We start from the raw sequence: 17991 nt of genomic DNA, 5'->3' as shown, positions 1-17991 counted from the left end.
GTTTTGTTATCTCAATGCAGCTGGCCTCAAGAGACAGCAATTGCCCAGAGCACCTGACTGACAAAGTCTTCTCATTGAGCTGTATTGGGAAGTATGTGATTGGACAGCCACAGAAAGTGGAGTTAGAAGGGGAGATCTTCAAAGGCAGCAGACACAAGAACTGCAAGCTGATTTTTGATATATCCCCAATGAAAAAATACATTATTAAATACATGTAAGTTTTCTTTGGGGGTATATCTACTAAACAGTGATTTTTATTTTTTAAGACAACTAGATACTGATGGCTAGTCAATTTTAAAATCACCTATTGTAACCATCTCTCACTAGTTGTCTTGGTAACAGCTGGGTGAGGCTTGAAAAGTAATCAATTAGCCACTCCAAGCATAATACACCATTTAAGCTTCAGGTCTGAAAATTTATAATAGTCATCTGATTCAGTATTTTGAGGTTGGGGAGTGTGAAGTAAGTATGTCATATCTTATTTAATCTCTATGTGACGTATTTATTAAACTCTTTTACTTCTTTGTAAAAGACAATTATAGTGGTGCCTTCAATAATCATATTGTAAACTGTACTTTAAGTTGCCCAGGTCCTTTCTTATTTAGTGGAAGACTGTAGGCACCATGACCACCTCAACAGATTAAAGTGGTTTTGGTTCCTGGAGCATGTAGGCACCAGGTCCTACATCACTACTTAAACTATTAAATTACCATTTAGGAGAAATTCCTGGTAGCCTGTAGCCTGACCTCCAGTTGCAATATGGCAAAAGCAGAGCTATGCTCCACTTGATATTTAACTGTGTTCAGACATGTGTGCATTAATAGTAGGAAAATGGAAGCTGGGAACCTCAGGCAATCATCTTTCCTTCACTGGTCTTAAATGATATAATGTTATGTGGGAGAATTGCTCTGGGTTTGCCATATCACAACTGGAGGACAGGCAACAGGCTACCATGAACCAATACATTCTATGAAATGGTACATAAATTGGTGTCCATGAACACCGGGCACATAATCATGTCAATCAATTGAAGTGATTATAGTGCTTATAGTATTCCTTAAAATGATGCATACTTTTTTTTAGGCAGAAGATGAGGCAATGTTGGCTTATAAAAAAGATACAAATAAGGTAATGGAATCTGCCTAACAAAGGTAGAAACCCTCCTTACTGAAATTACCTCCTAAGTAGCGTCATTCAAAAGTAATGGCAAAGCAACAAAAAATAATAATACACATTATATAAACAAGATCCTAAAGTTAAAATATGATAGATAGAGCACAGTGAAAAAAATGAGAGCAGGAGTGAGTGTCTTGTAATAATCAACAAGTATAAAGGGTATTGAAAAATCCCTATAAGGGTATAAAAAAATCCCCATATAAAACATAAGTGTTCTACATACCCAATACAATATGTGTAGTATAGCCTGAGAAGAACAAAAATTCTGAAGTGCTCGGGATATCAATTACACAGCAGGCAGCATACAGAACATATAGCCTGTGTAGGACGGTAGGTGAAAAGATAGCCCAGGAATAAGAATTAACCCCTTGATGGCAAACCATTTGCAAATGTAGACAACCCAGTGTATTCAAAATGGGATATGTCCAGTCTTTTGTAGTAGCCACTTAGTCACGAACGCTGACCAAAGTTAGCGTTTTTATTTGTTTTTTGCATTTTTTTAAACAAAAAAATGAATTTTCACTGACGATATCATTGCTGTGATACGTTTTTTAATTTTTTTTTATATTCTTTATTTTTGTTGTGCAAAAGTTTGACAGACAGACATATTTTGCCACGGCAGCAAGTACAGGCATTTCACAAGGCATTATACTGTGGCATATAAGAGAACTGCACGTTTTTACGTAACTAACAGGTTAATACAGGTTATGTCAGAGAATGATAAGGCATTAAGCGTGATTGAAAGTAGTGTAGGCTGACATTAACTTTGTCAAAGAGGAGAGAGTTATATAACATGCTTAACTATGATTAACTCTTGAATTTAGTAGCCACTGGGTATTATGTTTATAATATGTGGAAATAGCATTTTTTTCATACAAAAGTAATTGCTAGGCATGGTATTAGCTGGTTATGAGCAGTAGGTAACATGCTAAATTAGCTTGACTGGCATATAAACATATTGGAATTAATATGAAAAGGAAATAAAAATGAATGCACAATTTCCACTGAATCTAGATGCAGTCCTCAGCTGGTTGCATTACAGGTGTGACTGCTAAGGGATGAAAGTAAAAAAAAAAACCACATAACCTTGGGGCAACACCTCCACCTGAGAGCATACAAAGGAAGGATGAGCCAGTGGGGGTTATTGCTCGTCCCCATGTAGCAAGTGAGGATAAGCTTTGCATTAGGGGGTTAGATGCCTCTGCCTGGGACTGCTTAACCAATGCCTATTGATGGCAGACTGTCCACCTTGGGGAACATGAGTCCACCCCTCTGCAGGTGAGGGCCGCACCAGTCCCAAGTGCCTGTGTGCTCTTGTACTGCGCCAACTGCAAAGCCATCTAGTCCAGTAGCTGGATCTTGGCCTCTGGACCTTCTCTGTGCTCTGGATCTGCGTTGCCATGTGTGCACCCTCCGTTTAGTTGGCTCCCACCTGAGCATCGTGCAGAGAAACTGCGGCAAGATTGTAAGATGAGTGGTCGGTATTGGCATGCTGCTTTGTGATTCGGCACCGGGAGAGTCCGCCGGTGGGCCCGTCGGCAAGATGGGCGCGACTCCGTGTGGGCGCTGGATCGGTAAGTTGCTGCTTCAGCCTCCTTCCCCTTCATAGCAGGTAGATCAGAGTGGGTGGCTTTATGCTCCATTCACTTCCAGAATTCCTGGAAGATTCGATCAAATCGAGCCTCAAAGTTCTCTCTGCAGGTCTGGATCTCAGGGCTTGCTCGAGATAGCAGGGGTTGTTGCTCGGCAGCCATTTTGGGCCCGAACTGCTGTCCCCATTCCGGCAGATCAGCCTTTTGTGGTAAGTTTGTGGGATTCCCCAGTGGGGACCGAGATGACCCCCACCGGTCCTTAGGGGGAGGAAGCGGGACGCCAGGAGAGCTGCTGCTTATAGCGGTCCTCAGTGCGGGAGATCAGCCGCCTCTACCAACCAGTAGGCCACTTTCCTTGCTAGGCCGCATTTGTGGAGCATGGTATTTCTCAACAAAAGTTCACAAAACAGGTGTCCACAAGCCCCCACGCGATTCAGCAATGAGATATCGTTGAGCAGGATTGCTATATTAAAGATTTGGGCCAGTAATAGCCAATATTGAGGTTGTTTGTGTCAGAGCTCTCTGCATATACGTCTGGCTAGCTCGGCTGTCAGGCCCCGCCCCTCGTGTATGGCCGTTGTGATACATTTTACTGTTTTTGAAACATAGCCAATCTGGCAAATAGCAATTTACAAAAATTTAAATTGGCATATCTTATGTTTGACCCTGTAACTTTCCAAATCACCATAAAACCTATACTTGAGGGGTACTGTTATACTTGTGAGACATTACTCTATACAAATATGAGTGTTTTAGAGCAGCAAAATGTATTATACTGATAGTATCATCGGTGAAATGGCAGTTTATGTGTAAAAAAATGCAAGACAAAAACAAATATAAATGCTAATTTTGGCCAGGGTTTGTGACTAACTGGCTACTAAAAAAGAGGGGACATACCCAATTTTGAATACCGGGGGTTGTCTACTTTAAAAAAAATATCTGGTTTGATGGGAGTAAATTACATTGGCCAGCTTCAAAATTCTCCCAAATAGGACTTGGGTGCATGATGACCAGCAGTGAAAATTCCAAGTTGGAAAACTGGAATGCACACCTTCGAAATAAGGTGTTTTAGCCCCCAGAGAACCTGACACACCTATACATGGGTGGTATCGCTGTATTCAGGAGAATACTGCTGAACACATATTGGGGTGTTATTTGGCAGTAACCCTTAAAGTTTGCAGTACATGTATTCTTAAATTGCTATGTGTGTCAAATAAATCACCAATTTTCTTTTTTTTTTTTTGGCATAGATTGGTGGTAAAATGGTTCATTAAATGAGTCAAAATACACCAAGTTTAATACCTTAGGTTGTCTTCTTTTAAAAAATATATACATGTGAAGGGTTATTCAGGGATTCCTAACAGATATCAGTGTTACAATGTAACTTGCGTTAATTTTGAAAAAAAAAATGGTTTGGAAATAGCAAAGTGTTACTTGTACCTATAGCCCTGTAACTTGCAAAATAAAGCTAAGAACATGTTAACATTGGGTATTTCTAAACTCAAGATAACATTTAAAAAAGTTAGCATGGGTGTTTTTTGGCGGTTGTAGATGTATAACAGATTTTGGGGGTCAAAGTTAGAAAAAGTTTTTTTTTTACAAAAAATTTCAGCATATTTTATAATTTTTTTATAGTAAATTATAAGACATGATAATAATAATGTTATCTTTAGAAAGACCATTTAATGTCGAGAAAAACTGTATATAATATGTGTGGGTACAGTAAATGAGTAAGAGGAAAATTACAGCTAAACACAATCACAGCAGAAATGTAAAAACAGCCCTGTTCCCAAACGGTAAGAAAATTGAAAAGCGGTCTGGTCACTAAGGGGTTAAAAGCCAGTTACAAATATGGATTTTAGTGGTTGTATTAAATTATATAGATAAAGTTTTCCAATTTATATGAAGCATATTTTGTCATTAACAAACATGTGAATACAAGGTCTTTTGTAATATGTGCTTTTTAGAATATTATAGAATTTCAAAATAACTAATTTTTACTGACTAATGTAAGTAATTTGCACACAAAGATATCTGTTTCCTTTATTTTTTTTACAAAAATATATTTTCAAAAGTTGAATGCTGAAAAATGCTTCACAATCATTCCTGCCAAGCCCGCTCTCATACTGATATTCATAATTACTACTCTGTCGACATTTGTAATAGAACATCATTTTCAATGTGTGTATGATTTTTTTTTCTGGGACCTGCTGACTGCAGCCATATAAAAGTCTTTTATTTTGTCAAGTGAGGTGGAGAAAATTTCCCTCTCAAGACATCTAAATTTAGACATATTGAAAGTTATTTAAAGTAGACTTATGATTAAAATAAAAAAGTGCACTGCAATATACGGAAAACCATTATCATATTAGAATGCTTAATGCCCAATTGCAGTTCCTTGAAATATAGATGTAGCTAATCACAAATGATATTGCTGTTTAAACATTCTTGGCAGAGATATCGATTTATTTTTTGAATGTTACATAGAAACATAGAAACATAGAATGTGACGGCAGATAAGAACCATTCGGCCCATCTAGTCTGCCCAGATTTCTAAATACTTTCATTAGTCCCTGGCCTTATCTTATAGTTAGGATAGCCTTATGCCTATCCCACGCATGCTTAAACTCCTTTACTGTGTTAACCTCTACCACTTCAGCTGGAAGGCTATTCCATGCATCCACTACCCTCTCAGTAAAGTAATACTTCCTGATATTATTTTTAAACCTTTGTCCCTATAATTTAAGACTATGTCCTCTTGTTGTGGTAGTTTTTCTTCTTTTAAATATAGTCTCCTCCTTTACTGTGTTGATTCCCTTTATGTATTTAAATGTTTCTATCATATCCCCCCTGTCTCGTCTTTCCTCCAAGCTATACATGTTAAGATCCTTTAACCTTTCCTGGTAAGTTTTATCCTGCAATCCATGAACCAGTTTAGTAGCCCTTCTTTGAACTCTCTCTAAGGTATCAATATCCTTCTGAAGATAGGGTCTCCAGTACTGTGTACAGTACTCCAAGTGAGGTCTCACCAGTGTTCTGTACAATGGCATGAGCACTTCCCTCTTTCTACTGCTAATACCTCTCCCTATACAACCAAGCATTCTGCTAGCATTTCCTGCTGCTCTATTACATTGTCTGCCTACCTTTAAGTCATCAGAAATAATCACCCCTAAATCCCTTTCCTCAGATGTTGAGGTTAGGACTCTATCAAATATTTTGTACTCTACCCTTGGGTTTTTACGTCCAAGATGCATTATCTTGCACTTATCCACATTAAATGTCAGTTGCCACAACTCTGACCATTTTTCTAGTTTACCTAAATCATTTTCCATTTGGCTTATCCCTCCTGGAACATCAACCCTGTTACATATCTTAGTATCATCCGCAAAAAGACACACCTTACCATCAAGACCTTCTGCAATATCACTAATAAAAATATTAAAGAGAATGGGTCCAAGTACAGATCCCTGAGGTACCCCACTGGTGACAAGCCCAAGCTTCGAATATACTCCATTGACTAAAACCCTCTGTTGCCTGTCACTCAGCCACTGCCTTACCCATTCAACAATATTGGAATCCAAACTCAAAGATTGTAGTTTATTGATATGCCTTCTATGTGCAACAGTGTCAAAAGCCTTACTGAAATCTAGGTAAGCAATGTCTACTGCACCACCCTGATCTATAATTTTAGTTACCCAATCAAAAAATCAATAAGATTAGTTTGGCATGATCTCCCTGAAGTAAACCCATGTTGTCTCTGGTCTTGAAATCCATGTGTTTTTAGATGTTCAACAATTCTATCCTTTAACATGGTTTCCATCACTTTCCCCACTACTGAAGTAAGGCTTACTGGCCTATAGTTGCCCGACTCCTCCCTATTACCTTTCTTGTGAATGGGCACAACATTCGCTAACTTCCAGTTAGATTCGCTAACTTCCATGTTAGATTGCATAGATACCGTATATACTCGAGTATAAGCCGAGTTTTTCAGCACATTTTTTGTGCTGAAAAACCCCAACTCGGCTTATACTCGAGTCAGTGTCTGTATTATGGCAATTTACATTGCAATAATACAGACTGGGGGCTGGCAGCGAGCGCTTACCTCTCCTGCAGCTCCTATCAGCTCCCTTCTCCTCCGCGCCGGTCCTTTCAGCACCTCTGTCAGCTCCCAGTGTAAGTCTCGCGAGAGCCGCGGGGTCATAGTGCGGCTCTCGCGAGACTTACACTATGAGCTGACAGAGGAGCTGCACGGACCGGCGCGGAGGAGAAGGGAGCTGACAGGAGCTGCAGGAGAGGTAAGTATTTCCTGCCAGCCCCCCTCTCCCACCACTGAACTGCCAATGCCACTGGGCCACCAGGGAGTGAGAGCCCCCCTCCCTGTCATGTATCAAGCAGGGAGGGGGGGACGAAAAAAATAATACAAATATTAATAATAATAATAATAAAAATAAATAATAATAATAATAATAATTAAAAAAATTCATATAACAAAAAAAACTATCAAATAAAATAATAAAAAAATAATAAAAATGCCCACCCCCACCAAGGCTCTGCATCACACACTCAAACACTGCATTCATACACACACACACTGCACTCATACACACACTGCACTCATACACACACTGCATTCATACACACTGCACTCATACAAACACACTGCACTCATACACACACTGCACTCATACACACACACTGCACTCATACACACACTGCACTCATACACACACACTGCACTCATACACACACTGCACTCATACACACACACACTGCATTCATACACACACTGCACTCATACACACACACTGCACTCATACACACACACTGCACTCTCACACACTGCATTTTCATACACACACTGCACTCATATACACACACACTGCATTCATATACACACACACTGCATTCATTATATACACACACTGTAAATAAATATTCAATTAATATAATTTTTTTAGGATCTAATTTTATTTAGAGATTTACCAGTAGCTGCTGCATTTCTCACCCTAGTCTTATACTCGAGTCAATAAGTTTTCCCATTTTTGGGGGGTAAAATTAGGGGCCTCGGCTTATATTCGGGTCGGCTTATACTCGAGTATATACGGTAGGTAAAAAAAAAGAAAATAGTAGAAAAAAATATTTTTGATAATTTTGACTTATGAAAATTTTAATTTAGCTTAGGATGTATAGTAACAATGTACAACAATCTTGGATGACATGAACCATACTTACTAGAAGCTTAAAGGAACACTATACACAGCGTATAAGGGTGATGTCACAGCACAACGGGAATCTAACAGGGGAAGAGGTGAAAGTAATCCTCCTCCTCCCACGACCACGCCGACAAGGACAGGACGCTTTACAGACGTGTTGTTGATGGAGGACATGCAGAGCTTTTTAAGTCCTATGCATCGCCACAGCCCTTCGGGGTCCACCCTCAGAGCACGACTCGACCGACAGGTAGCAGACTACCTCACCTTAACTGCAGATATCGACACTCTGAGGAGCGATGAACCCCTTGTCTACTGGGTGTGCAGGCTTGACCTGTGGCCTGAGCTATCCCAATTTGCGATAGAACTTCTGGCCTGCCCCGCTTCAAGTGTCCTGTCAGAAAGGACCTTCAGTGAAGCAGGAGGTATTGTCACTGAGAAGAGAAGTCGCCTAGGTCAAAAAAGTCTAGATTAACTCACCTTTATTAAGATGAATGAGGGATGGATCTTGAAGGGACTGACAGTGGGCAATACAATCGAATAAAAAAGGCCTGATGAGGGGGACGTAACAGGGATTAAACTGATAACAATAGTACAACTTAACACACCACTCCTATCTGGTGGCACATTAGATTACACCCGCAGTGCCTCAAATTTGAAGTAGGAGGACCGACCAAGCATCTTTTTCCATCTCCCGGTTCCTAAAATCGATGCCATATACACGTCCCCTGATATGGGACGTAACAGGGATTAAACTGATAAGAATAGCACTACTTAACACACCATTCCTATCTGGTGGCACATTAGATTACACACGCAGTGCCCCAAATTTTGAAGTAGGATGACCAACCAAGCATCTTTTTCCATCTCCCGGTGCCTAAAATCGATGCCATATACACGTCCCCTGATATGGGACGTAACAGGGATTAAACTGATAAGAATAGTACTACTTAACACACCACTCCTATCTGGTGGCACGTTAGATTACACGAGCAGTGCCCCAAATTTGAAGTAGGAGGACCAACCAAGCATCTTTTTCCATCTCTCGGTGCCTAAAATCGATGCCATATACACGTCCCCTGATAGGGGACGTAACAGGGATTAAACTGATAAGAATAGTACTACTTAATACACCACTCCTATCTGGTGGCACATTAGATTGCATGCGCAGTGCCCCAAATTTGAAGTAGGAGGACCGACCAAGCATCTTTTTCCATCTCCTGGTTCCTAAAATCGATGCCATATACACGTCCCCTGATAGGGGACGTAACAGCGATTAAACTGATAGTAATAGTATTACTTAACACACCTTATAATAATGCACAGAAAGGCAATGCAGAGAGAGGAGTCTGAAGAAGAGGAGTCAGAGGAGGAAGGTGGCTTTGAGGAGGTGGAAGACCAAACACAGCAGGCGTCCCAGGGGGCTTGTTGTCACCTTTTGGGGACCCTTGGTGTTGTACGTGGCTGGGTGGAGGAAGAGAGACCTTCAATGACATCAGTGAGGACAAGGAACGGGACATGGCTAGCTTGGTATCCAACCTTGTGCAAATGGGGAGTTTGCGGTTGTGCAAATGGACTGTTTGAGGTTGTTTGCGGTGCGTTAAACGGGGAGTTTGGTCTGTCACTGTGAAGCGGGCGTAACCCTTACACTACCTGATCGATACAACATCATACCTGATGTTTTAAAGCACGTTATTCCAAACAATTTAGGAATGTTAGGTGATTTATGCCCTTTATGGATTAAAACCAGACTCTGCATCAACTATGTAATTTTCCATGGGAGTTTTGCCATGGATCCCCCTCCGGCATGCCACAGTCTAGGTGTTAGTCCCCTTGAAACAACTTTTCCATCACTATTGTGGCCAGAAAGAGTCCCTGTGGGTTTTAAAATTTGCCTGCCCATTGAAGTCTATGGCGGTTCGCCCGTTCGCGAACATTTGCGGAAATTCGCGTTCGCCGTTTGCGAACGGAAAATTTTATGTTCACGACATCTCTAATAATATCCCATAATGGGCTAACTAAAGGAGTTGATTTCTTATCTGCTAATAATAAGATAAGAGTGTTTACATTTTCCAGGTGGCAAGAAAGGGCTATAAACATTAAGCTGTAGTTGTTCTGGTGATATAGTGTTCCTTTACGTTTTGGTCAAAACGCTATGAACATTTGCTGATCTCAAGCATCAATTACCTATTATTATTATTTTTAATAATATTATTATGTATGACCTATTTACCTATTAAAGAATAACAAAACACATGAAGGAAATAAATCATGCAGTCCTAAAGTGTTTCTCCACTATTTATATTGGAGAAATAATTGAATAAAGAGTTTAACTTACCTTCAGTACCCAGGCAATCTCAGTAAAGACAGTGTTTGCATTGCAAAGACTGCAAGGTCAGTCAGTTTGCACCAGAACCCCTTCATCAAGCTGTAGTGGTTCTGGTGTATTGTTCCTTCAGCAAAATAAAATATATTTCAAAACTGTATGTGTGAATGAATTTTCAGAGGGTAGCACGTCTAATAGAAAGCAAAGTACAGACAAAGCATTCATTGTATAGGTATATGTATATTTTAAATATACAACTGTTTTTCAGCATAAAATGAAATATCAGATGCACATTTATCAACTTGTATATTGATTACATGAACTGTTTGAGTGGGCCAACTTACTCAAACTCAAAGACTTTCTGTTGTAACCGGGGTTTCCTTCTCTCCCCAACAGAAAATGCACAGCAATAATGTTGTACCCACCCTCAGTGGTTTCAAGTCAATGTCATTTATTTATTTAAAAAGTATTCACCAATTGATATTTTCTTTGTTATGTGGGTGGTGCACAGTACAGCGAGCTTCCTTTTATTGTCACAATTTATTCTAAGAGATATTATAATACAAACATACCACATAAATTGTCTTTCAGATTAATTGGATTTTACTTTTTTTTTTGCACAAGGCAAAGCTGATCTGAGTCTTACATCTGGTTCATGAGAACATTAATCTGCACACCGTCTCGGCCGCAGTAGACATCCCATTATAAAACCATTTATTTTATATCAGTAGAATAAGTCTCATGTAGTCAGTAATATTTTGCATCCGCATGGAAATAGGGATTTTTTATATGTGCTTTCACAATTTAATTATGCAAGCAGAGATCAAGCTGTTTACATTGTAAAAAGACATTCATTCACCATGTAACACCATATCACACAATTTCAGAGATGTACAATTCCATTTTCTATGTAAAGAATCTATAGATATCTGACTCCAGGAGTGGCTGGGTAGGGTTAATGGGATACTATAGTCACCAAAACAACTTTAGCTTATTGAAGCAGGTTTTTGTGTGCTCCTGCAGTCTCACTGCTCTATTCTCTGCCATTTAGGAGTTAAATAACTTTGTTTTCAAGCCCTAGTCACACCTCTCTGCATGGGACTTGCACAACTTTCCTAACGCTTCCTGTAAAGAGTTATCTAATGTTTAAACTTCCTTTATTACAAATTATGTTTAATTTAGAATTTCTTATCTCCTCCTCTGTTAATAGCTTTCTAGACCCTGCAGGAGCCTCCTGTATGTGATTACAGTTCCATTTTATTTTCATTTTGTGATAGGGAAACTAGCCACCCTTTGGTATTGTAATTTAGGGTTTGGGAAACAGCTTGCAACAGGGGGACTTTACATTCCACAGAAATATGGAAATAATATTGCCTAGTTTAACCCCTTAAGGACCAAACTTCTGGAATAAAAGGGAATCATGACATGTCACACATGTCATGTGTCCTTAAGGGGTTAATGGGGTTTGTTAACCCTCTTTTACTTGAAGCCCACATATCACAATCACATGAAGTATGGCAGATCAGGAAGATCATCCTGATGGATGTATGGACTGATATAGAGACAGAAAGACAGACAGAGAGGAAACATGTATTTTTGATCATATTGAAGATGCTGTCCTTTATCTTTGCAAACTATTGAAATTATGTATGTTTTTTTACATATTTTTCATCTACATTCCTCTTGGAGCTTGTGTTAATGAAATTATGCAATGCTACATAAGGCAGCATCAAGAAAAGTATACATACTATAGGCATAGAAGACATAGGAAAAAAGCATTACATGTTTGACCCTGGAAAAAGAGATACTAAATTCTAATAGAATCTGACATACTCACACATGGGAATTCATTCCTGTTAGTTCACAGATAATAATGCATTACCAAATAATGTGATTTGTACCTTAAAGGCACAAAGTATAGATGTGCGATATGTTGTCCGCTTGCAAAACACGAGAGCATGTGTGAATAAACTAGACTGATAATTCAGTGGAGCATTGTGGGAATTCATTGACATTGCGGACCTATTTATTAAAGTAGAAGAATTCCTCAAAGTATGTTTCACAGGAAATAGCTCTTCAGCCTCCACAATTTAAGCCCGAATGTATTGTCAGGTGTCACAATCTCTACAAGTATCAATCAATAGGTATAAATAGGTAATCTTTCTTTACAACACTCAAACTTCTATTGCTGAGTTTTTCCCTCTGAAGGTCATACATTGCTTACTAGGAGACTGCCTGAGGGTTTTTTGGCTTTTTCCACGTAAATAATGTACTGCACAAAAAAAACAACAATCTTTTTTTTTTTTTAAACAAGATCTAGCATCCTTGAAACTTGTTGGAATCAATATATGTACATTCATATTAGAAGACAAAGCAGCAATTGTAAAACATTATTTAACATATTATTGTATACGAATCACAACAGTCTAACCTTCCAAGGTTGGTTTAATCTAAAAACAGATACATAGTGTATCATAAAAATACAGCTTAACATGTGTGGGATAAATTTTCTCACTATCGCAAAGTACAGCCAGGAAATGGCTTTCTAGGATAGATGTAAATTAATCTAGACAGTTTTAATGAAGTATGTGGATATTTTGTGAAACTAATATTGCAAACTCAAAATTATCCAAGAATTTCTTCCATGATGTTCCTCTGTGGTATGAGACTTCATCTTACATTTTTTATTTAGGGAAGCTTGTTGAATGGTAACATATAGATGGGAAGAGGCTTCTATGTGAACTTGGCCACAAATTATTTTGTGCAACTCACAAAATTTTAAATCTTTGAAACCATGTTGTTCCACATTAAACTATGATAACAGGAAATATTTTCTTACAATATTTTCCTAAGGATTGTGTTCTACGTAATACAGGACATTGTGGTCTGGTCCTTCAACATACTGAGTGTGACTTTTTTGTGAAGTAACTGTTTTGGTTTTGTACTGGTATGTTGCTACTGATGGAATGTTCAATAATGTACTGTTTAGTACTTCCTGAACTTTTGGAAGGAGCTCCTATCAACAGCTGATTGAAAAGCATCCAAGAGCTTGTCTTGTATTTACAGCAGCTAGTGTAACAAATCTGATATACATTTTTCAAGCATGTGGGATATAAAACTCCTATGTTTACTAATCAGAGACGAGTTTATGGAGAAAGCTGTCAACAGCAAACACTAGCAACCACACTTTGTGACAACTCTTCTGGAATTCTCATATTAGTTCACATTTCAAAACAGGAAAACTCTTAAAGGTAACGTCAAGATGATATCATTGCATGTTTTCATCCTTAAAAAGGAGCGCATCATTGTTACGTGTAGAGTATAGTTCCTATCTCTGAGGACAAGAACAATGCTGTACTAAAATAATAGAGAGAATGGCTGCACTTTCAGGATTTACAAAATTATTAATTAATTGTTCAAAATTCCTTCTCACCCACTAGCCATTGGTGCGTTAAAGCTCAGCGCTAATGAGTAGCAACTCACACCTTGTGTGTGCTATATGAACCCCCTAGGCTTACAGTAGTGAGTACATTTTTGTCCTGTCTAGTAGTGCAAGAATTTTGAGCCTGATTATTCTTTTTGCCATATCCCACCTAGGAATCGGCTGATGTAATCATTCATATATCCACTGGATGGCATATCAATCCTCCTGGCACATCCATGCTCTTGGTGTATCAAAGGTTTAGCTGTTAGAAACGACTCTCCTACGGGTGGTGTGCTGGAGATATATTTAGATGTATTGCTCAAAAGGGAACATACATATATATTTTTTTGTCTGCCTTCATTTATTGCCTGCACTGTTAAAATCTACTCTACAATGGCAGCTTTGTTAAAGCTTTTTTCTTTCCCCTTATCTAGCTTTTAGCATTTGGGCTTTCTAATGATGTTCTTGTAAGTGTCCCTTTATTAATCTGTTTTTTCAATTAAGTTTTTTTTTCTTTTCATGCTAAATATTTTTGAGGGACCTATTGTTGTCTTATATGCACTAGGGCAGGGGTGCTTCCATGATGCTTTGTCATTCTAAAAACATTTCAAAGGTATGGAACGCATCAAGGAAGTTGTAGTTCTAGAACATCTCCGGATCTACCTTTTGGGCACCCCTGCTCTAGGACATATTTGACTTTTATGATTGTGTTTTACCTATGACCTATAATTGTCCACCTGTAATGGAAGGAGTACTATAACCTGAAGCTAAAGTCCTCCTCGTATTTCCAATATATTATACAGGACATAAGAAAGCATCTGATACAATATACAAAATGTAATGCACTACATTCTAGCCTACTTAAGATTATTATATACATTTTTTAAGCTTTAAAGTTAGATTAGAACAAGGTGCATAGCATAGCATTGCATAGCATTATGTTTGCATGTATTTTTTCATGTTATACATTATTGTACATATTATAAATATAGGTTTACATATTATATATACAATTAAAAGTAAACAAGATCACTTTTTACCATGGCTCGAGCAAATATGCAGTAAGCAATTACCATAACAAGTTGTAAGACATTTCCTCTAATATAAGCAACATGATTCATAATTTAGGACCCTATATTTTTCAACCAATACTTCCACTTTATACGGTAAATATAAATAATATAAATAAGTGGTAGTGTCTTACAGCCAATGTATTGTAGAAATTGCATTTTATACATTTAAATATCTTAACTGGCCTCGACTACTAATCTCTAGGGATATTTTTTGCCTTTAGGTACATTTTGGTAAAAGTACTGTGAATTGCTATTTGCTAGCTAATGTATTTGAAAAATCTATTGAAACATAATAATATTTCTTAGGGTCATTTAAAAATACAAGCGTTTATTGATCAACTGTTAGAAATATGAAGAAATTTTATTACAATTATTCAGTTAAAACAGCAGTGTGCATGTAAGTATGAATTATTTCATTTTGTGAAACCCCTGTTGTAAGAACAGTTTGACCACTGTTTATCAATGCTGTTGAAAATCTATATCGAATGTACTTTTAGGAATGCGTGAGCTGCCTAACTAAACCAATTTGACATTTTTATTTTACTCTTTTAAATCTTTCATTTTATTAAGCAAGTATACTGGTTTACTGCTTACATAACTTTTACATGAGCCAAGGTCTGCTTTGCTCATATACCACACAGAGATTTTTAAATGAACCCTCCTCGGGACTAATGTTCTAACTTACACACTCAGCTAGATCATCTTTTATGAGGATAGATGAGGTGGGTCTGACCTAGATCTACTGGCTGATAATGGCTGTGTCGACAGAATAAATTGTCAGTCTAATTAATGCTGCTTCCTAATGTTTCCGTGTCAAATCTTAGGGCATAGATGTTTTTAGTGGCTTTGTAAACATGTCACAAACTTAAATTAATTACAAATATGATGGTTCTATGTCATTAGTTTTAATAATATTTGACATATTACCATTGTAAAAGTAAATATGTAAATGTTTTCAGATCTGTTTGTTTAATCCAACTGATCTATATGCAAATATATGTATTTAATGATAACTGGAGTGCCAGAGGTTGCCTATCTGTAACCTATTCTATAATAAAGTATCACTAAACTCCTATGCTACACTATCACACAACTTTAATGTCTATACTGTACAAAATTTATACAGACAATAAACCCCTACTCTACACTACACTGCCTTAACACTAAACATTAACCTGCATTGCTTTTCTAAATCCACTACCCCAAAAATGCTAACCTCAACACTACCTTAACACTAACCTAAAACAAAAACATAATGTAATATAAACGATATATAAATGCATATGTATTAGGGGGGAACTGCAACATCAGTGTTCTGGAGACATTTATAAACATAATTTTCCCATAATCCACAGCTTACAATTATGCATCTATGCATATTATATTATCCTCCCGTTCCCGGGTCTGAAGCAAAAGCTTGTTTTTTAAATATTGCCAGTCATATAAAAAGCATGAGTAAAGTATGTGATAATGATATGTATGTGTAATGATATGGTATGTGATAATCTCAAAAGATGCTCAAATACATTAAATAAGTAATATGTGAAATATCCAAACAAATGGAATATGTTTAGCAATTACTAATGCAAACCTTAGAATAATATAAAAATAATATTGAAAATCAAATGTAATTTAAATGCTTGCTATATGGGATTAAACATTAAAAGCATATTTACTAAAGTGAGAATGTAAACTGAATAATTAAACTGACAGCTAGCTGACTTAGAGATTTTTTTTCAGTATAGCTCATATGACCATATTTATTTTGGGACTATAAGCTCCCTTCTGCCCACCCCCTTTGTTTACAATCTATGGCACTAAAAATATAAATAACATAAAGATTGCTAATCTCTTTTCAAGCACTGGGACTCCTCTGCAACAGACTCCAGGCTTGCCGCCTATGACGTCAGCATCCAATACATTGCTTCTCCAATACATTACTTCTCTCAGAGAAACATGGGCTGGAACTGGGCATGTGTGGCCAATGCCATATTTGATTCTATGTCAGTGTTTCACTTGGTCCTGGAGGAAGAAAACACCTCTAGTGACTGTCATGAAGCTAGCCACTACAGTTGTGATTAACCCTTTGCACCCAGACCAACAGATGATGTGGTCTGGGCAGATTTATAGCTCCTTTGAATTTTTCTTGAATTCTCCATTTAGTAAATACCCTTGTAAGCACTGAGTTGTGAGATGTCAACCAGAGAGACAGAAAAAGTAGCTGAATTAAAGAAAAAACCTTTGACTTGACTATTTTTTTAAACTTAATAATTCTATCCAAAATTTGTAACTCTATTGTTAGCTCAATTTGTGGCATATTAATAGAATAGTTTTCTATAAAGTGAAATAGACCATCATGAAATTCAAACTGGACAACATTTTTCTTACAGTATTTTCTGCTTTAAGTCATAAACCGATGTTTAAAACATGTCAAATGTAATCTTGTTCCCTATGTGGCTGTGAAATGGCCAAATGCAAGGTTAGATTATCAGATTTTTTATTCTGATTGTTGATTTCCACATTAACAGGCAATGACACTATTTACTGGACTGATATGGGCTTCAACAAGATTAGCCGCTCTAGACGAGACCAGACCTGGAAAGAAGATATTATCACAAATGGCCTGGGGAGAGTAGAAGGGATTGCAATTGACTGGATTGCTGGTAACTGTTTTGTGCATTTCCTGCTCCTGTCATTGACCTTATTCTAAATATGTTTTAGATTGGGAGTTCTATGATCTATAACATCTGTTGTTATGTATTATTTATTTATTTCTTATTCCCACCAATAATGAAATATGTGTGCGGCTGGTCATGAGGGTGTTCGAAATCGATTTCCTATGTTGAAGCTTCTGTTGACTTTCAGGGCCTCCAGATATGTGTTTTTAAAGCTCAAGATGATTAAGTAGTAATAACTTGGTATTAGGCTTTGGAGAACAATTCGAACAGATATACATCATGGAACTCGTGTGCCTGAAGTTAGGAAGTTTCAAAAATATACCATAAACCAATGTTTTCTAGTGAGGATATATGTTACTCTGCGGAGACAGTGTTCTCTATTTATTAGCCAATGGAATTTATATGTTTTTTCTCTCTATTTAAAGTGAAATTTGTTACTGCAAAAAAAAAATGATTTATGTCATTTGATAGTAAAATCAAATAAATCAGATTGATTCCTTTGGTGGCTATAA

General features: G+C 37.5%; 1 protein-coding gene across 1 annotated transcript in view; it reads left to right on the top strand.

Annotated features, from left to right (window-relative positions):
- Nucleotides 1-17991, top strand: part of LRP1B (LDL receptor related protein 1B) — a 1140323-nt gene that overhangs the window by 829801 nt on the left and 292531 nt on the right. The window contains exon 36 of the mRNA XM_063429375.1: nt 17330-17464. Coding sequence (XP_063285445.1) covers nt 17330-17464 — 135 coding nt within the window. The remainder of the gene's footprint in view (nt 1-17329; nt 17465-17991) is intronic.

Source organism: Pelobates fuscus, chromosome 8, assembly GCF_036172605.1.
Source record: "Pelobates fuscus isolate aPelFus1 chromosome 8, aPelFus1.pri, whole genome shotgun sequence".
Taxonomy (NCBI): Eukaryota; Metazoa; Chordata; class Amphibia; order Anura; family Pelobatidae; genus Pelobates; species Pelobates fuscus.
The sequence above is the reverse complement of the archived record's forward strand: the minus strand, read 5'-3'. Positions and strand labels throughout refer to the sequence as shown.